The 21240-nt window shown below is 46.8% G+C and overlaps 1 protein-coding gene across 4 annotated transcripts; it reads right to left on the bottom strand.

The window, feature by feature from the left end:
- Positions 1–5392: 5392 nt before the first annotated feature.
- KIF2C (kinesin family member 2C) lies at positions 5393–19981 on the bottom strand. Of its 4 annotated transcripts, none has more exons than XM_069981209.1 (22): positions 19681–19981; positions 16715–16809; positions 15428–15550; positions 15172–15217; positions 12700–12744; positions 11528–11623; positions 11289–11399; positions 11105–11205; positions 10653–10748; positions 10356–10410; positions 10104–10266; positions 9932–10022; positions 9580–9643; positions 9275–9366; positions 9058–9200; positions 8602–8806; positions 8295–8405; positions 7987–8054; positions 7572–7683; positions 7242–7355; positions 5967–6090; positions 5393–5528 (listed from the first exon to the last, which is right to left on the bottom strand). In XM_069981209.1, exons 1-22 carry the CDS (start codon positions 19739–19741, stop codon positions 5443–5445), a joined length of 2202 nt encoding a protein of 733 aa, XP_069837310.1. In that variant the 5' UTR covers positions 19742–19981; the 3' UTR covers positions 5393–5442. The 4 variants fall into 4 exon arrangements, with proteins under 4 accessions (XP_069837310.1, XP_069837309.1, XP_069837308.1 ...); XM_069981208.1 differs by lacking the exon at positions 19681–19981 and adding an exon at positions 19293–19633 and having other exon boundaries at positions 11289–11396; XM_069981207.1 differs by lacking the exon at positions 19681–19981 and adding an exon at positions 19293–19632.
- Positions 19982–21240: the final 1259 nt, after the last annotated feature.

Here is a 21240-nt window from a genome sequence, read left to right as displayed (position 1 = left end):
ACTGCAGGTCAGTAATATAAGCAGATGGTAACCACCATGTCAGAGGTGGCTGCAGGTCAGTAATATAAGCGGATGGTAACAACCATGTCAGAGGTGGCTGCATGTCAGTAATATAAGCGGATGGTAACCACCACGTCAGAGGTATCTGCAGGTCAGTAATAAAAGCGCATGGTAACCACCAGGTCAGAGGTATCTGCAGGCCCGTAATATAAGCGGATGGTAACCACCATGTCAGAGGTATCTGCAGGTCAGTAATATAAGCGGATGGTAACCACCATGTCAGAGGAGGCTGCAGGTCAGTTATATAAGCGGATGGTAACCACCACGTCAGAGGTATCTGCAGGTCAGTAATATAAGTGGATGGTAACCACCATGTCAGAGGCGGCTGCAGGTCAGTAAAATAAGCGGATGGTAACCACCACGTCAGAGGTATCTGCAGGTCAGTAATATAAGCGGATGGTAACCACCACGTCAGAAGTATCTGCAGGTCAGTAATATAAGCGGATGGTAACCACCACGTCATAGGCGGCTGCAGGTCAGTAATATAAGCGGATGGTAACCACCATATCAGAGACGGCTGCAGGTCAGTAATATAAGCGGATGGTAACCACCACGTTATAGGCGGCTGCAGGTCAGTAATATAGGCAGATGGTAACCACCATGTCAGAGGTATCTGCAGGTCAGTAATATAAGCGGATGGTAACCACCACATCAGAGGTATCTGCAGGTCAGTAATATAGGCAGATGGTAACCACCACGTTAGAGGCGGCTGCAGGTCAGTATTATAAGCAGATGGTAACCACATCAGAGGTATCTGCAGGTCAGTAATATAAGCGGATGGTAACCACCATATCAGAGGTATCTGCAGGTCAGTGATATAAGCGGATGGTAACCACCACGTCAGAGGTATCTGCAGGTTGGTAATATAAGCAGTGCGGCCACAAGAGGGAAGAGAAGAGGAACGCGTGGACTTAGGTGAGTAAAAGTGTTTTTTTTTGTTTTTTTTATGTTATATGGGAGGGGGAGCGCATATACTATTGGGGAGCACAGGGGGCTATATACTATGGGGGAGCACAGGGGAGCTATATACTATGGGGGAGCACAGGGGGGCTATATACTATGGGGGAGCACAGGGGGCTATATACTATGGGGGAGCACAGGGGGGGGGCTATATACTATGGGGGAGCACAGGGGGGCTATATACTATGGGGAAGCACAGGGGAGCTATATACTATGGGGGAGCACAGGGGGCTATATACTATGGGGGAGCACAGGGGGCTATATACTATGGGGGAGCACAGGGGAGCTATATACTACTGGGGAGCACAGGGGAGCTATATACTACTGGGGAGCACAGGTGGCCATATACTATTGGGAGCACAGGGGGCTATATACTATGGGGGAGCACAGGGGGCTATATACTATGGGGGAGCACAGGGGGCTATATACTATGGGGGAGCACAGGGGGCTATATACTATGGGGGATCTATATACTATGGGGAAGCACAGGGGAGCTATATACTACTGGCCAGCACAGGGGGCTATATACTATGGGGGAGCACAGGGGGCTATATACTATTGGGGAGCACAGGGGAGCTATATACTATTGGGGAGCACAGGGGAGCTATATACTATTGGGGAGCACAGGGGAGCTATATACTATTGGGGAGCACAGGAGTCTATATACTATTTTGGAGCACAGGGGAGCTATATACTATTGGGGAGTACAGGGGTCTATATACTATTGGGGAGCACAGGGGGGCTATATACTATGGGGGAGAGCACAGGGGGGCTATATACTATTGGGGAGAGCACAGGGGGGCTATATACTATTGGGGGGAGAGCACAGGGGGGCTATATACTATTGGGGGGGAAAGCACAGGGGGGCTATATACTATTGGGGGGAGAGCACAGGGGGGCTATATACTATTGTGGGAGAGCACAAGGGGGGCTATATACTATTGGGGGAGAGCACAGGGGGCTATATACTATTGGGGGAGAGCACAGGGGGGGCTATATACTACTGGGGAGAGTGCAGGGGGGGGGCTATATACTAATGGGGGAGCGCACAGGAGGGCTGTATATAACTGGAGGAGCACATGAGGGTCTATATACTACAGGGACACCTTAAAACTATGGAGGCACAGATGGGTGTAACTATGTAGGGGTACAGAGGGGTGTAACTACTGTATAGGGGTACAAGGGACCTAACTACTGTATTTGTTGGAGCCTAAAATATTCGTCTGGCAGATTCTGGAGAGAAGATTCACAGCCAGGAGAAGACTTCAAGGTGGCCCAGGCTGGATGGAGAGAAAAAGAAAAGGTGACAGACTCTGATCGGAGAAGACGCCCCCGGTGAGTCACTGGATGTAACTGCACTCTGTTATAGGGTTGTACTGTTAGGGGTCATGATGTGGCGGTATTATGTAATGGTATCATTGGTGATATCTTTGTTTTGTTTAGTGAAGTTTTTATGTAATCACTGTATGGTGGAAATAGTGTTATAAAGGTAACTACTGTATGTATTGGGGCTCTTGATACAGTGTAGGGGCAAATTCAGTACATTATACAATGTGCCGAAAGGGAAGGGGGGGGGGGCCCACGCTTGAGGGCTGTGCACTGGGCCCACCAATGTATTAAAACGGCCCTGGGGCCTACGTGTCATTTTTAGGTGAGACAGGGGTTGCGTCAGGGGTTGAGGATGGGTTTTAGTATGATTAAGTCTTCTTACATTAGGTGCTACACAGTAATTTCTGTAATGTCTGTTCCCATTCAGTTGTGTTTTGTCCACAATTATTGTAAAATTAAGTTGTGCAAAGGATTTATTTTTTGCCATTTGAGTCACACTTCTGATTTGAGGGGAAAGAAATTGTATAAGAAGTCTGAAAGGGAAAATATGTTCAAATTGGCAGAAAAAAATCTTAAGGTTTCAGATTTGCCTGTAAAATAGAATTGGGGAGCTGAAAATACCGAACAAAGTTATCATTTTGGATGTTAATGTGGTTTCTCTTTAGCAGCACAATCTATGGGGGTGTCTCCAGGGCCGTATTTACCACTAGGCACCTGTGGTCCGGTGCCTAGGGCAGCACCATGCAGGGGGGCAGCACCAGGGAGCAGGGGGAATAAAAAAAAAAAAATAAAAAATAATTTTTTTTTCTGTCTCTCACCTCGTGTTCAAACTTGCCAGTAAATCTAGTGTATTTTCCAGGGGGGTGGGGGGGTATGGTGGTATTGGTCAGGCCTGGTATGGCCAATCGGTGCGTGAAGATGGGGAGTCTTCAGGTTTAGTGCCTAGGGCAGCAGTAAGTGTCAATATGGCTCTGGGTGTCTCCACCCCTGTGACACCCACAGGACAAGGGAATATTTGAATGACTCAAACACAAAACTCCACCCCCTCTGTTATAACTAGCCCAACTTGAGTCTCCTCAAGGATGTTATAAAGTGTACTGTAATAGGGTGGGATCTTTGTGCTGCTAATGGGACTCAGGGAAAAAACACATTAACATACAAAATGTTGTCCCTATTAGAGGCACAACCTATGGGTATCTAGCAAGGAAAACCCCTAAGTAGGGCCTTCTGCCAAAACAGTTTAAGACCGTTCTAGCAAACACTGTTTGCCTAGAGATTATGGAATCAATCCTATAGTGTCTAAGGTGAGTGGAGACCACGTAGTCACATTACAGATCTGCTCCAAAGAATCGGAACATCTCTCTAGGGATGATCCGAACCTGCCGAGGCCTATGGCTGTATCCCGGTTTTCCAGGCGGTCCTGGAATCATTGCCGAGAGTCCGGGTTTGTACGAACCCGAACCTCAGCAGGTTCGGACAATCCCTACATCTCTCCACCCAGGAAGTCGAGGCGGCCCTGGTCAAATGAGCCTTGGTGAAGCCTGGAGTTTGCTTGCCTGCAGTGAGATAGCACGTACTAATACATTTTCATATCCAGAGAAAGATGGATGGGTTTAAGGTTATGTTCCGGTATGTGCACACTAAGGAATCCAGACAGGTTAATTCTTTAGGCGGACTGCGGAATCCACCTGTACATAGAATGGAGTCTATGGCACGGGCGGTGATGCGCACGGACGATCCGCCGGGATTCCTTAGTGTGCACATACCCAAAAAAGTTATAAAGTAGCGCAACATGACCTTTTCTGTGGAGAAGGTAGAATATGGTTTCCCAGCTGCCAAAGCCTGCAGCTCTTCAACTCTTTCAGCCATGGTTATGGCTAAAAGAAACCCAACCTAGTAGTTTTCCTGCACTGAAACACTGTCACGAGCCCTTACATGGAGGGGGAAACCAGCAGCAGAACAAATCCCTGTTTTTTTTTTTTTTTTTGGTTAGAGCAGCTGATGATTTATTTTCCATGTTCTGTTCAACATATCAGTCCATAACTTTATGAACACACAATGCAAGTTCATGGGTGAGGAGGGGGAATACCACCCCGGGACCCAGGCGCCACATATTCCGGTGTATTAGAGTTTGTGAGCTCCTGAGGGATGATGGGAATTATACATTGTGAGTAGAGATGAGCGAACCTTGAGCATGCTCGAGTCCATCCGAACCCAATCGTTCAGCATTTGATTAGCGGTGACTGCTGAAGTTGGATAAAGCCCTAAGGCTATGTAGAAAACATGAATATATAGTCATTGGCTGTATCCATGTTTTCCAGACAACCTGAGGGCTTTATCCAACTTCAGCCACACCGCTAATCAAATGCCGAACAATCTGGCTCGGATGGACTCGAGCATGCTTGAGGTTCGCTCATGTCTAATTGTGAGCTCCTGGGGTTAGATAATAATGAGAGATGAGCGAACCTCCCGCATGCTCGAGTCCATCTGAACCCCGATCGCTCGACATTTGATTAGCAATGGCTGCTGTAGCTGGATAAAGCTCTAAGGTTGTCTGAAAAACATGAATACAGCCAATGACTATATTCAATGTTTTCTACATAGCCTTAGGGCTTTATCCAACTTCAGAAGCCACCGCTAATCAAATGTCGAGGTTCCCTCATCTCTAATGATAATACATTGTGTAAGAAGGACCTATCAGACTGACAGCACACATTTTCCCCATAAGACACACCACCACTGATGAATATTCAAGGCTTTTTATTGCTCATTAATAAGATTTACTGGTTGCTGTCCAGGACAGGATAGAAACTATTAAAAAACACAACTGTACATTAACATAGTCCAAACAATGGTGAACCCTGGGGTCCCCGGGGCCATCCTGCTCCCTGCTGTCAGACGACTCACATTGTCTCCTATATCAGAGCCCCCAACATTATCATCTCATACAACAGGTGACAGCAGGGGAAGTGCATTGTGGTAGGGACCTGCAGTCAGGGCAGGACAATTCACCCACATTCATTAGAGAACAAAAACATTAAAATAAGACACAGGCTATTTATAGGGAGGTGGACATCTTGGCGGTCACTTCATTCATTTATTAGGTTTCCTCTTTTTACAGATCTGCTTGCTGGCCTGCTCCTCCATCTGCATCGCTAAGTGCAGGGATGACGCACTCTCTGGGGACGACAAAGGGCAGGCATGTTAACATTCATGTATTATAGTAGAAGAGAAGTTATCCCCAGTATGGGGCTTTCCTGTGATTGCAAGAGCAGCTGCCAGCATGCTGGGAGAGGATATTTCAGCAAGGGGAATAGCATACACTGATGAGATGCACTGGATGTTGTCAGGGCAAGGTGGGATTTATAGTTTTGCTGCAGTAAATATATTATGCACACAGGGCAGGAGACTTACTGACCAGCCTTATTCTGCCCGGTTTGTGACTCATCTGGTAAGATTGTGGCTTGGTGCAAAAGTTGTGTGGCTTAAAAATGACTATTTTGATGCAGAGCTCTCCTGCAACGTAAGCTAACCAACAGGTGATGTAACACTCAGCAAAAGGATCTAGTATTGCAATAAACAAGAGAAATCTTTGGTCCTCCAGCTTTCTCACTTACCACTAAGAGCAATAAGATGTTTGGAGCTTTCCTGGACGAGAAGCTTCACTTGTGACACAAAACTCTCCATGTCATAATCCGGCTGCTCAGTCATCTCCAGCAGGTTGGACCACTCTAGGCCTTTCTGCAATGGAAAGCAGCAGCCAAGTGTTAGCATGGAGGGCACTCATCTGCTGGAGAGGTGCCCTCCTCTGGCACTGTGTGCCCACAAGTTATGTCACTTGTGGGCTGCAACACATCTAAGAGTAGAGGACAGTCAGGGACCAATGGCTCACAGAGTCACGTTTAACTGTATGTTCTCCGATTAGGAGCATGTTAAAGGGGCAGGGCCAGCCATGCAATGCATCTGGAGCAGTCTGGAATTCTGGATGCCCTTAAAGGGTTCTATGTGGCATCCATGCCAGAATTCCTATAGAGATATTTTCCAGGCAGAGACACCCTTCAGAAAAAATCTTAAGGATATTCGTGCCCAATAAAACCCTATTGATCTGGAAATTTATCAGGTTTCCCGATAAGAAATCAGGAAAGCTATCAGTAGGCATGTACATACAAACTTGCTGATATTTTCCAGTAGCTGCCAGCCTCCTCGTTCCGGTGCTGCTATTTGGTATCCCCTGCCGTTTGAAAAATTGTGTCCAACAAAAAAAAAAGATGTAAATTCGCTCCTTTAGTGCACTGGGCATGTTCCTCTGCCCCTCAGTGAACTGTTCTGCCCACTATCTCCCATGCTCCCATCTACATATGCATATTCTAAAATGCATAAGCAGGCTGGTTTTCCTTGCACATGTGCAGTAACAGCACCTGTATGGGGATGGGCTGTTTCTGCACATGCACACTTTAAAAAGGAAGACCGGACTACCCACACTCTTGAATATGGCATGAGCTTTAGAGACAGCAAGCGGAACAGTTAACTTGGGGGCCAAGGACACACCCAGTGCACCAAAATTTTTGTCGGACAGAATATCTCAAATATGGCACGGCATGCCAAGATAGGCGCAATGTCAGGGTTGGTAGGCAGCTATGAACCCGAACTTGCTGGTAGCTTCCCTTTAAGCTGACCATATATACAAGATGGTCCTTAACCCATCCCTCGTCCGACAAATACACAGATTCGGATGACTGACGTAATGTCAGCTTCCAGCTTAAAAGCTGCAGAAGTCTAGGAATCTGTGGGAAATTAATCACGGGTAGCTGCCATTATCACACTTCTTGGTTAGAGATTCACCAGTTCCTTCTTCAAAGAAGTCCATCTCAGACCAGCAGTGGTGAACATACCTGTACTAGGTCCCTAAGCTCCTCCACCGCCTTCTCTTCCAGTTCTCCAATACGACTCATTGCAGCCTGGAAACTGTTCATGTGGGAAGAAAGTTCTTCATCCTTCAGCATCATCTAAAAATAGAGGGGAGTAGGAGAGGGGACATCAGCAAAGAAACAATTCAGCAGAGTAGAGGTCCCACATTCCCACCAGCTAGAGGGGCCATTCAGGACTCCAGAGAAGTTGGTTGACACCCTGCTCCCCTAGAAGCATTTGGGCATATAGCTGAGGAATACACAACTTCTTGAGATTTTCTATCCTCATCATGGTCACTGGCTACAGTCACTCACATCATCCTGGCACTCTGACTCCTCCAGACTGGACTGAGTCTCGTCCCCATTCTCTGTTTCCATCCGCTGGTTATCAGAACCTTCTGCAGCGTGAGGACTCAGCTCTTTTACTCTGGATGGAGAAAATGCTATTAGTGATTAGTGCAGCGTTACACCTACTATAAAGAGTGACCGAGCTACTGCACAATGCTTCCAGTACCTCAGAGTCATAGTTCCTTCCAGCTGGCACTAGGGGGAACTCTATGCATAAATAAAGCAATTGCTGGGCAAGTCGGAGCTCCACTTACTGAGAGCAAGAATTAAAAATCACTGAATTCTGCACAACCAGAAGCGGTGACACTTGAACGCTGCTTAGACAATCCTGGATCAATACAAAGATGCAGTATCAATATCTGCTCTACGCCCCCCGCCGTACCTGTCTGCGTATCGTAGAGTGTTCAGGGTGTACTCGCAGGAGTTAAACCCAGGGGAAAGCATTGCAATCTGCAAACCAAAGAGGAGAGGGACATCACTGTCAGTACAGGCTACAGGTTACTATTTTTGCAGCTTTATTCCCAACTTATGAAATATGTCTTGGTGTGTGTACAGCGCCAAACAAAAGAGAAGGTCCTGTGACAAATCCAGTAGTGAATTTCAGATATATGGTTTTCTAATATCTGGAGATACATCCTAGAAACTTGTAACAAGATCTGTGATGCACAGCATATGACAGCGGAGTCTTACCATGCAGGTTCGAGAATTCTCCCCTATAAAGGAATCTCGCAGGATCTGGGTGAGTTTACTCTCTCGGAACGGGGTGTGAGCTTTATTCTGTCCCAAAGCTCGGATACATTCCTATGGCACAACAAGTGCGGAGTTACAGAAGTAGTCAGTAAGTAAGCCAAGCACTTGACCTGCATAAGCATCAATGTAAAGAACAAGCAGCAGTAATGCAGGCTCCGTACAAGTGATGCACAGGCTCCGTACAAGTGATGCACAATAGCAGACATCAGAAAGTCACCTGCTTCCTTTCTCCTCTGCACACCATTACCTTTAAGGCCAGTAGGCTGCGGTTGATCTCTGCTCCTTCCATGCGGGTGGTGCGGTCAGCACTGGCTGTGTCAACGCCTCGTTCATTCCCAGCCAGATCCACCAGGGAGAACTTGCCATGCAGCCTTCCCCTCCGACGCAGGATGATCTGTAGACAGGCGTGGGAGCGGGAGGAGCTGCTGTTTGCAAAGGTCTGACCTGAAGTTCTGGGGAAAATCAGAATAAGCATCAGGATCCATCACTGCTGGCATCTCTGCATTGTGAGCACCTGACAGCACCACAATCCATCACTTACATCAGCCTGCATAGTGTGACCATTGCGAACAGTCGTCTATAATATGCTGGCTAGAGCCCTGTGTCATCGACTCATATGAGAACAGGCTCTGAAACCAAGACATTCAGGGAAACATAATGTAATTCCCTAATATAGGTCACTCCATCCCCACACAGCACTAACCTGCAGGCACTGCCAATTTCTATCATTTTAAAGACATCTTCTGCACAGGTGACCTCCTTTTCCACCAGCCCCACCACCTGCACCTCCTGCTTAGCATCTTCCAAGACTCGGAGCTTCGCTTTCTTATTCAAAAGATCAAATACCTAAAACAAGAGGAAGTCTCTGGTTAGCCAAGTAAAGGGACGACAATGAATGACAAGACTCTCCAGACACTCACCTTTCCATTGTAGATCTCAAAGAAAGTCACATACACCTCCAGGTCCAAATCCTGGTATCGCGGCTGAGAGAGAAGGACGAAGACATCTCGTGCTGTGGAGATGGGCACACAATACAAATCAGGTGACAGATCTTACATCTACCTGACATGGGACTACAGTAGCCAGTATGCACCACCCTCTACTAAAACAGGACTACAAAACCCAGCATGCTTCACCTTCTACTAGAACCAGAATGCAACCATCATTTGTAAACAAGCTGGAAAAGGTAAAGCTTCTATGTGTTTAAAAAGACTGAATCACTTACATGCAAATGCGTAGATACCCTTAGTAACATTCTGACTTTTCCCTAAGAAGTCGCCTCCCATTGTCTATGGAGAAAAGAGTGAAACTTAAAAAGCAAACTCCTACAAACACTACATATAATCTGTTTTATCTCCTCCTCCTGTGCTGAAAACTGTTATAGGCCCATAGTGTGAGGCTGCACTACAGAGACCTGAGGATATCACTGCACTGGTGAGAAACCAGGGGGAGATGACATCACAGATACTATGTGCGAATTCAATCACAGCAATACCTACATCTCACCTAAGCTGTGTAAATTTTATGGTGCTCTTCACAATTGATCTCTTTGTAGAGTCAATGCGGTCAATACTTACATGCGTCTTACCGCTCCCAGTTTGTCCATAAGCAAAACATGTGGCTTTCCCTCCTTCGAATATAGACTGGACCAGAGGTCTGGCTGTAAACCTGGAGGTCACACAAAGCTTCACATGACTTCTCGTATCGCACATGTAACTCATTGAAAATCTCCTCTCTTCTCCACCTCACCTGTACACCATGTCATTAGACGCGCTCTCATCAAATGTGTAATCGAAGCGGAACGCCTGGTTCTCCAGATACTTGGTCAGATCCACCTTCAACTTAGGCTCGTGCACCAGGACCACATTCTTACTGGGGACCGAAATAATATCAATTTCCTTCTTGTTCAGTTCTAAAAGACGAAGAGGTGGAGGAAGATAAATGTTGAGCCAGAGGCATAAACCCAACATATAACATTCACACAATGGAGAACTCGTATACCTTGTTTGTTTAGAGGACGCTTTCTGACACAAACACAGATACGATGTTCTTGAGCCTGGAAAGGAGAGAAGGCGAGTAAGCACATTGTAATGGATCCCTGTATTATACTCCAGAGCTGCACTCACTATTCTACTCCATGAGATAACACTTCCTCTGGAGGTTATATCAGTGCTGGAGCGTTATAGGAGCGGCTGATCGTCAGATGCCATGTAATGCTTTAGGACTGGAGATGTATGGATCACAGAGGGTGCAGGGAGGTATCTGCAGTATCTCTTTATAAGTGCCATATGGTCTTACCACATCGGTCATGCTCATTCTGTGACATTCTAGAGTGGCTCTGAATTCCTTGATCATTTTTCCGAATTCCCAGTTTGGCACGCTGGTGTCATACTCCTGTAATATAAAAATCAGAGCTCACATCACCTGTATGAGACCCCACTGGCTCTGCTACACCATGACCAATCAGGGAGAAGCACTGCATGATGGCAGTGTAGTTTCTTGGCCTGTGACATCTTAGATTTAGACTGGATTTTAGAATAACTTGTAACTCAGAAACAGCAGCTACAAAGACAGGAGATGGCTCAAAATACTCAGGGGGGGCGAGCATTTCTTTTTTTTTTTTTTTTTTGCCTCGGGGGTGAAATATCCCATTAATTATTATTAAACACACACACACACACACACGTTGGAAACGTCAAAAGTTTTAATTGTTCCCCAATGACTCCACTTCCATTATCCTGCCCTCATACCTGTGCTCGCTTGGTCCTCAGTTCGGAGTTTTGGGTGCGCTTCTCCTCCCGTTTACTTTTCATCTTTTCCATTTCCTTCACTATATTTGATTTTCTCCTTGCTATGAAATATTTTTAAAGATTCAATGTAAATGCCACATTACTTCATAGGGGGAGAAGCGAGCAGAGAAGTCCATGCCTTTACCTTGACTGTTCCTTCCATTAGAGGTAGAGTCATCAGCAGTCTCGGTCACTCGTGGTAGAAGACGGTGCTCACTGATGTTGCCAAGTTTGGTCGATCGTGTTCTTGGACCTGCTGGGAGGATGCAAGAATCAAGAATTCAGTCTAGAGTCCGTCACCTTCCCCCCCCCACACACACACACAAACAGCTGAGCGCCCCAACCTCCTGAAAGAAGATGGGACAGGACGTGAGGGGCACTCACCAGGAGTGGGCTGTGACATAGTCTCCACCTCCATCATATGGTCAGCCAGATGAGTCTCAGGGATAGCGGTCATCCTGGTGGAAAGTGCACGGGGTACTAAAACACAAGCATGGAAGTAAACGTGTCATGTGTGCGGCTCTGTGACAGCAAGAACCCACAACAATCATGGTGGAGGTTACACCGGATTAAAGTGAAGCAGCTGCCAGTCTAGAGCCTCATGCAGTTCTGTCTCCTTGTGGACATATCAGTGATCAAAAGCTTCACAGAAAGAGTTAGAGCCCCAAGCGCACGCCAGTGCTTGTTTGTTCTTTTTCCCCCACTGACCAAAGCAACCTTGTACGGATCCAGAGTTACTATGTGCAAAACCTGAGAATTAGTATTTCAGCTCTGGATGCGATCATCATTCTGTGTTCTGTAGTCACATTCACAGCTGCAATCACTGCATCTGTGTATCCTTGCATGCCCAGTTCTAACAGTGTACAGTATGCTTGTGTTTAAGACGTATACACAGCAAACATGAAAGCAGTTGAATTTTGATTGCAGCTCTGAACGTGATTTAAAGTAGCCTAACATAGGTTTTACTTCAAGGCCAAAATGAGAAAATAAAGGCAGAAGCCATAACAATAGCAAAAAATGACAAGAAATAACATTATCAAGTTACTAATGTGCACTGTATGAATCTGCGATCCAGTGAATAGCTTGGGATAAAGGCATACTGAATGCAATGGCCCCACACCCCTTGTCTGCATGTGTGGTTCCCAACTCAGGATCAGTACAAGTAAAGCATCACCACATTCTGTGAGTATATATAAAATAAATAAATGTGAATAAAAGTTAGATCACAAAAAAGGTGCCAAAGAAGAAATATTACTTTGTGATTTGTAGGGATCAGGAATGATCAATGGCCGATGCTTTATCCAGAACCTCCCCCTATAAAGATATCCTAAAGGTCACAGGGTCATTCCGCTCCACAGGAGGGGTCTCTAGTCTGGACGCCGATTATATTTTTTGTAAAGTGTTTACATCACCTTATTGCTGCATTGCACATGTGACCAATGCTAACAGGTATGAGACACAGAGACTTAAGACACTTGACCGTGTTGTTACCTGTAGAAGATCTATGTGGGAGGCAGGGGGATGTTCTGGGTAAGCAGCGGCAGTGACCCCATTACCTGTCTGTGCTCCGTTCTCGGCCACAATCGTATTCTGTGTCGTCACTTCAGGGACAAAGAAGTGTGATCAGTGTCGGCCATGAAATATTCACACTTTACCTGTAACATGATCACAGGGGCCCAGACATCTGCCATTTGTCAAGGAGGGGCATCGGGGGATGGGTGCTGCCCACTGGTGCTGAACCACAACTCTCAGCATATCTAGAGAACTGAAGCCTGTATAGACATGCTGGGAGTTGTAGTTTAATAGCCGGAAGATCACAGGTAGTGAAACACGGCTATGGTGTAATACCTTCTCCTTTCTATAGTCATATTCACCATGATGCCTCTGTCACCCGGCTTTCCCTGGCCTGCTACCCACCTATATACCATGACCTAGCAACCATTCAGTATTGTAAATAAGCCTGGTGAGAACCTCTCCATGAGCTCTACCTGTGTCCATATTGCCCATCACCCAGCTTTCCATCCCAGATATACCCACCTATACGCCATGACTCACTTTCAGGATTGTAGGAAACCTGCATAGCCACTATTCCAGGATCTAACTGCATCCATATTGGCTGTCACCCAGCTTTCCCCAAATTTAGACAAAGCTGCTATAAAAAATAAATAAATAAATAAATAAAAATAAAAGAAAGGGGGATTGCCACCCAGAATTCTACACTAAGGGTGGGTTCAGACTGAGGAATTCTCGCGGAAAATGTCAGAAGAATTCCAACAGCTGTCCGCCCGCCCATCTGAGCGCCTTTCCGCCGGCCCCATAGACAATCTGACGTGTCATGTCACTTCTTTCAGCGGATTGCGGAATACGCCGGCCCATACAATGGTGTCTATGGAGCCGGCGGAAAAGCATGTGCCCGTGCGGACGGACAGCTGACAGAATTCCGCTGACATTTTCCGCGAGAATTCCTCAGTCTGAACCCACCCTAATAGAAGAAAACTACCCTAAACAACCCATCCTACCGGAGCTCAACCTGGCGGCCATATTAGCTCTACTTGTGTCACCCAGCTTTCCCAGAGTCCTGAATCTATGTAAGTTGTCTGCAGTGCATTGTCCATGTCCTCATCCCCTTGCGTATTTGGGGAGCGCTGTACTGACAGGTATATGTGGATCATTGCCCAGGATGGATCAGGTTTCCCCCTCGACACCTTATCAGCCATAAACAAAACTGGATCCTTGAAATAACCTGTGACGGGTGTGGAGCCAGCTCAATATGGGAAGGCAATCAAGAAATCCTATTTATAACCTGTCCAGCCACATGGGACACCAGAGCCGAGGAACTGAAAACCATAACAACCTTCCACAACAAAACCTTTGACAGGCATGTCAATTCTTTGAGCAGAGAGGGTATGAGAAGAGGTGCGCGAGCCCTCCCATAAACAGCCTGTGTGTGACTGACGTTCTACTACATGGTGGGCTGTAGTGGATTTATCCAAGAAACAGCGCCACTCTTTGCCAGATCTGGTATTGCAGCTCAGCTCTGCCAGACAGGCAGAAGTGGCGCAAACTACAAATCTACGTTACCAATCTATAAGCAATACATGGATCCTGGTGACTGACGTGAGTCGTCCAATGGGCCCATACAGCGCAGTCCTGGGCACTGTAATGTAATAGAATTTTATAACAAAATCCTGCAGTTTTAAATAGACTCTTGTCTTCCTATAAGTCTGCTGTAAATGAATGTAAATCCTGCCACTGTAAGGCCCCATGTCCGTGGCAGTATACAGTCAGGAAATACTGATCAAGAAGTGGTCAGTATTCATTAGTTGTATAATATGTGTAAAAAAAAAAAAAAATTATATATATGTATATAAAACACTTTAATATATATATATATATTTTTTAAAGTAGAGAGAAGGAGGGGGGAAAAAAAACAAAAACACACTCACCAGGCAGCAGTGCCCTCCTCTGGCTTCTTCCTTTCCTGCTCTGAAAACACACAAGTGACATCACTCGTATGCCACAGCGCTGGGGGGGCCTCTGGCCAGAAGAGTGAGCGAATGGCCCTATTAATCACAGTGCCGCATTAAATGTACGCGCACCTGCCTGGTCCTGGCTAGCAAGCAGCACGCCTGGAATTTCAGACAGTTTCCGGATTTGCATCCTGAGCTGTCTGGAAAACCGGATGCTCCCATAGGGTTCTATAGGGCATCTGTGCTGGAATTCAAGACAAATTCAGGACATTATCTTTATCATTATCTATATTTCCTGGCACATATACCGTCCAGGAAAAATGGCTCAACAGAACTCTATGGGTCAGGGAGTTGATCTGGAAATTTTTTCGGACTCGTGAATGCGGCCTAACAGAACATTCTGTTTGCATTCAGTGGAGGTTAAAAACCCAACATAGCTGAGGGTTTGTTACAAAGTATCAGTATATTCAGCCTAAACAACTAAGCACAGACACCTCTGACCCAAAATCAGACAAACTGAATGAGGGGAAACAGTGGAGTGGCAGGCACAGCACTCACCTTCCTTGGGTGCAGGAATCCTAGAGATTGTTTTTCTTTTTTGATTCTGTAGGAAGGGAAAACAAGAGATCAGTGATGGCCGGGGTCAATGCCCTTTCCTCAGCCAATGGGGAAAATCTGCCAATATTCCTGCTCCTGCATGTACAATGAGGAGTCATGTCCTGATGCTTCTCCAGGGTGGACATCAATCTTCCCCACCAGTCGTGACCCAGAAATAATTCTGCAATACTGAAGTAAGCTGCAGCCTGCCATTTACCTGGGTGGCCATGTTCTCCTTCACACTGTTCCTCTGTGGGGGCATGTTCTCCTTCACACTTGGGGGGTCATAAGCAGCTTCCAGTAACTCGGGGTTCACGCTTACAACATCTGACAATGTGATCTGCAAACACAAGATCAAAACATTTCCATAACCCAGAAGGGAAAGTTTGAGTGGCGAGGGGGTCCCTCAAACCAGAGGGGTGTGTGTATGGGGGTCACAGGAGTGAAGGGTTAATTATCCAGAGCTCCGTAGTCTCAGGACTCACTCTCAGGTCCGCCAGCAGCTAATCTTAGTAAATCTCTAATCACATCATTACAGCCTCCAGAGCAGCGAGCGGAGCAGAAGGGGGGGGGGGCGGTGTCCAGTTACCTCCACTTATTTCAGGAAGCATCCCTCAGATTCTCCCACAATTACACAGGCCACGGAAACTGCCCCGACAGGCTTCCTGCACAGGGGGGAAAACCACGGAGTGACAACACACAGATGTACAGGGGCAGGTCTTAGGAACTTAGAGGGATTGTCCAGGATTAGGAAAAAGATGACCTGTTCCTGGGATGTGTCTGGTACAGCAGCTCAGCCTTACTGAAGGGAATGCTGCTAAGCTGCAATGCCAAATGTGACCAGTGGTAGCGCCGTTTCTGGAAGAAAGCTGCTCTGGTTTTCTTATCCTGCAGAACCTCATTCATAAACTTAGGAATATATTGGAGGTAAGAATTGTGGGGCATTGAAAAATACCCCAAGATAAAAAAAAAAATGCCCCTTAGTGCTATGTAATCATATTCTGGGCTGTGGGTGGCGAGATGCTGATCACAACGGCCGTCTAATCCCTTTTAACCCAGCATTTCAGGGGTTAACCAGCCGAGATCAGAGTTCTTTGCAGGCATCAGCTTAGGGTACATTCACACGTACAGGATCCGCAGAATATCTGCAGCACATTTGATTGCAGATTTGATGCTGTGTTAAATTTTTTTTTAGATCAAATCTGCTGCTAATCTGCAGCAGAAAATCCTCTGCGATACAGTGTGTGTAAAGCTACCCTTAAAAGTAGACGTTTACACCTTCTCCTTCTGTCCCGTACAATATAATGATCCAGATAAATCCTTATTGTAACAGAACAGAAATCCATAGCCCATACGATGAGGGACAATAAGATGGCTCCAGATCCAGCCTGAGGCCACGGCCTGCAGCAGATGGACAGCTCCCGGGGGACAGAACAGAGGCGCTCTCCATGTGTCCACAGGGATGGGCCAGGATCACTACGGCGGCTAGGACCCTTGCACGCACCTCCTTTCCTTTACATGCGTCAGCTTCCTTCCATTCCACGTGTACGGTTCCACGGTCCAGGTTAATGATTGTGATGTTTGCATCGTGAACCTTCCCTGAAATACAGAAGAAATGTCATGTGATCGCAGCAGGGACAGCAACACAGGAGAAACAGAGCTAGGTATCAAATACGACAAGAAACTGGCATCTGCGATACAAGTACGGTGCGGCAACCCAGACTATATGGAAGAGCAACATCACGGCTCTACAAGCAGATGTGCCCAGGAAGCAGAGATTGGTGAAATCCATTACTCCTGACACTCACAGGTGAGATACCGACAGGACCCCCGAAAAGTGAGGAAGCTTCCAACATTGTCACTCACATCACTAGTTACAGGGGCAGCACTCAAATATTACACAGCTATAATGCTGCGATTACACGGAACGATAATTCACCCAATAGTATGATTAACGATTACGAAGTAACAAATTTTTTTTTTATAACGATCAGCGTTTAGATGGAACGCTATATCATCCGTAAAAATTGTTTTGTGATCGCTTAAAGGGAACCTGTCACCCCCCGTGCCGGGGTGACAGGGTCCCGACCCCCCGTTAGAGCCCCCTATACTCACCTAATCCCGCCGGGTCCCGCTTCTGGAGGTGGTCGGGTGATGAAGATCTCAGCCGCTGCAGCCCGGCGCGCGCGCTGAGAGAGGAGTCCAACGCTCATAGAGAATGACGGAGCGCTGGACTCTCCTGTCATTCTCTATGGGTGTTGGACTCATCTCTCAGCGCGCGCGCGCCGGGCTGCAGCGGCTGAGATCTTCATCACCCGACCACCTCCAGAAGCGGGACCCGGCGGGATTAGGTGAGTATAGGGGGCTCTAACGGGGGGTCGGGAGCCTGTCACCCCGGCACGGGGGGTGACAGGTTCCCTTTAAGTCTCTCTCACACATAGGTAAAAATCAGTGAACAACTGTTCACATGGAACGATCTGCAAATTTTTTGCAAACGACGAATGACAATTTAAGAACATGTTCAAAGATCAAAATGAACGATTTGTCGTTCGTCGTTTGATCGTTCGCTGCGTTTACACGTATGATTATCGTTTGAATTCGATAGTTATCGAATCCGTGTAAACGCAGCATAACCCCCATCTAGTGATGCACTGAAATATCGATACTACTATCAACACGATATCAGGACTCCCTGGTTTTTAATACAGAAAATTCAAACAACCGGCACTCCGTTTACTTCTGCAGCACGGTGCTCGTGGCAATGGATCATAAAGATGTAGAATGAATCCCGGCACTCGCTGGTGTAAATTGCTTCAATGGATGTTTATTACATCAACGTTGATGTAGTAAACATCCATTGAAGCAATTTACACCAGCGAGTGCCGGGATTCATTCTACCTCTTTATGGTTTTTAATACTGTATGTTCAGCTGTGCAATGGCGCAACGTAACATACAGTACATTTCAGCAGACATGGCAGTGGCAAGCTTAGCGCATGCCGTTTCCTCTGTGTGCCACCCACCTGCTCCCCAACATCAGAAGTTTGGCGCACCTCACCCACTGCTTACCCCACCCAATGCTCACCCTTAATAGCTGGCAGAGAGCAATCGCTCCTGTCGACTAAAGGAGAATTCAGTCAAAAAATTTTTTTGGGAAGTATTGTATTGCCCAATAAAAGTTATACAAATCACCAATATACACTTATTACAGGAAATGTACATAAAGTGCTTTTTTTCCCCTGCACTTACTACTGCATCAAGGCTTCACTTCCTGGATAAAATGGTGATGTCACGACCCGACTCCCAAAGCTATGCGGGCTGTGGCTGCTGGAGAGGATGATGGAAGGGGGACACTGAGGGACACAGGGCACTGGAGGGACACTGAGCATCCCCCTGCCATCATCCTCTCCAGCAGCCACAGCTCTGGGAGTCGGGTCATGACATCACCATTTTATCCAGGAAGTGACATCACCATGTTACCCAGGAAGTGACATCACTTTCCCATAATAACTGTATATTGGGGATTTGTATAACTTTTGGGGGGCAATACAATACTTTAATAAAACTTTGCCGGACTTCTCCTTTAACTGTGTAGATGGTGGCTATCAGCAATTTAGAAGAACCTAACGTGCTAATATGTCCTTATTGCACAGGAGAAGCTGAGGAGGAGGAGGGTACGTCTCTTACCTTCCTCCTCAGTGCTGGTCTGATGAAGTTAGTTGTGTGCTCCACAGTCCAGTGAGACCGATAGGAGCGCCACTCCACCCCTTTCTAATGATAATAAATGGAGCAGGGCTGGATCGGCACGGGAGCAGGCAGTGCTCCTACCAGTGTCACTGGAATGGTGCTGAGGATGAACGTAAGAGACATAGCTTCCTCCTCTGCCTCTCCTGTGCAACAGGGACATATCAGCACGTTAGATTTGTCCAACCTGCGGATATTTCCCCTTTAACCCTTTTAATGCTGCAATGCTACGCAGTGATTGCAGCATTGAATTGGATGACTGACAGGTGCCACATCTATCAAGTGTCCAACCAGCACCCATGTAATGTGACTGCGGGGCACCAATGAGGTCTATACTTACCATAGCTGCCGGTGTCTGTTAGTAACCTCTGGCTCTGATCCACTATCAGCAGAACACAGGTAATACAGCACTGCATAGGTAAGTATAAGCAGTCTATTCATTGATTATGGCCCTCATGCCTGATGGGGGTTGTAGTTTGGCACTTTGGACGCACACCGGGCCGGTGAGTATAACGTATCCGCTCAGGTTATTCCCCTGCACACAGCGCCATCTAGCGGTAGGCCACACACCATTCAGCCGACAGGACAAGCGGCCACACGGAGCAGAGCAGCCGCCGCCGCTTGTCACCAGGGACCCAATGAGCGCGCAGAACGGAGACCTATGTGGGCGGGGACACGGTTTGAATTGTGCTGACCGGTTGAGAAGTAAAGGCCCAGTCGGTACTTACCGTTACTCCGCATGATCTTAATGACCTGCCCGTTCACCAGTCTGCCCAACAGCTGCTCCATGATAACGCTCGGATCGCACACCGCCGATAGCAAGAAAGAAAGATACCGGAAGAGCTCCGTGTGACAGCGTGCAGCGCCTCCTGTGATTTGTCCCTACCGCACCCGGTAACAACCGCCTCTATCCTAACACCGTCACCCCAGGGTAACCGGCCGCCACTTTTTAAACGAGGCCCGCCTCCTCCACTAACGTCTTGACGTATGGCGTCACGCAAAAACTACAATGTCCGAGAGGCTTTACGTCAAGGAGCATGCGCAGCAGCAGCGCCCTCTAGTGTCTGTAGTCGGTGTATGGGCGCTGCATGGGACATGTTAGAATGTGCAGTAATAAGTGTCCTCAGTCCTCACACAGCAGCGGCAGATGTGGGGAGGAACAAGGGAAAGAAGTGCTGGGTCTTCTGACCTGCTGCACATGGAGGGGTTGTGCCCAGGGTGGCCGCCATTTTCACCGAAAACCCAGGACGATGTGAATGTGGCCTCACCACACAGCCTGACCTGACACTTATATCTGCGAAGGATTGGACAATGCAGGTCCCAACACTGACACACCCTATACAAGGACCCGGACCAAGCCCCCTATACTTCAATCCATATTGCACCCTTTACTGTACCCCCTAATATTAATGTATCCATACTGCACCCCCTAATGTATACTGCATACACCTTGTCTATACTGCACCCCCTAATGTATACTACATATACTGTATCCATACTGCTCCCCCTAATGTATACTACATATACTGTATCTATACTGCACCCCCTAATGTATACTACATACACCGTATCCATACTGCACCCCCTAATGTATACTGCCTACACACTGTATCCATACTGCACCCCCTAATGTATACTACATATACTGTATCCATACTGCACCCCCTAATGTATACTACATATACTGTATCCATACTGCACCCCCTAATGTATACTGTATCCATACTGCTCCCCCTAATGTATACTACATATACTGTATCCATACTGCACCCCCTAATGTATACTACATATACTGTATCCATACTGCACCCCCAATGTATACTGCATACACACCATGTCCATACTGCACCCCCTAATGTATACTGTATCCATACTGCACCCCCTAATGTATACTACATATACTGTATCCATACTGCACCCCCTAATGTATACTACATATACTGTATCCATACTGCACCCCCTAATGTATACTGTATCCATACTGCTCCCCCTAATGTATACTACATATACTGTATCCATACTGCACCCCCTAATGTATGCTACATATACTGTATCCATACTGCTCCCCCTAATGTATACTACATATACTGTATCCATAATGCACCCTCTAATGTATACTACATACACTGTATCCATACTGCACCCCCTAATGTATACTACATATACTGTATCCATAATGCACCCTCTAATGTATACTACATACACTGTATCCATACTGCACCCCCTAATGTATGCTACATACACCGTATCCATACTGCACCCCCTAATGTATGCTACATATACTGTAT

This window comes from Dendropsophus ebraccatus, chromosome 8 (genome assembly GCF_027789765.1).
Source record: "Dendropsophus ebraccatus isolate aDenEbr1 chromosome 8, aDenEbr1.pat, whole genome shotgun sequence".
Classification (NCBI taxonomy): Eukaryota; Metazoa; Chordata; class Amphibia; order Anura; family Hylidae; genus Dendropsophus; species Dendropsophus ebraccatus.
Note: the sequence above shows the minus strand (reverse complement) of the source record. Positions and strands in the feature narration are given on the sequence as shown.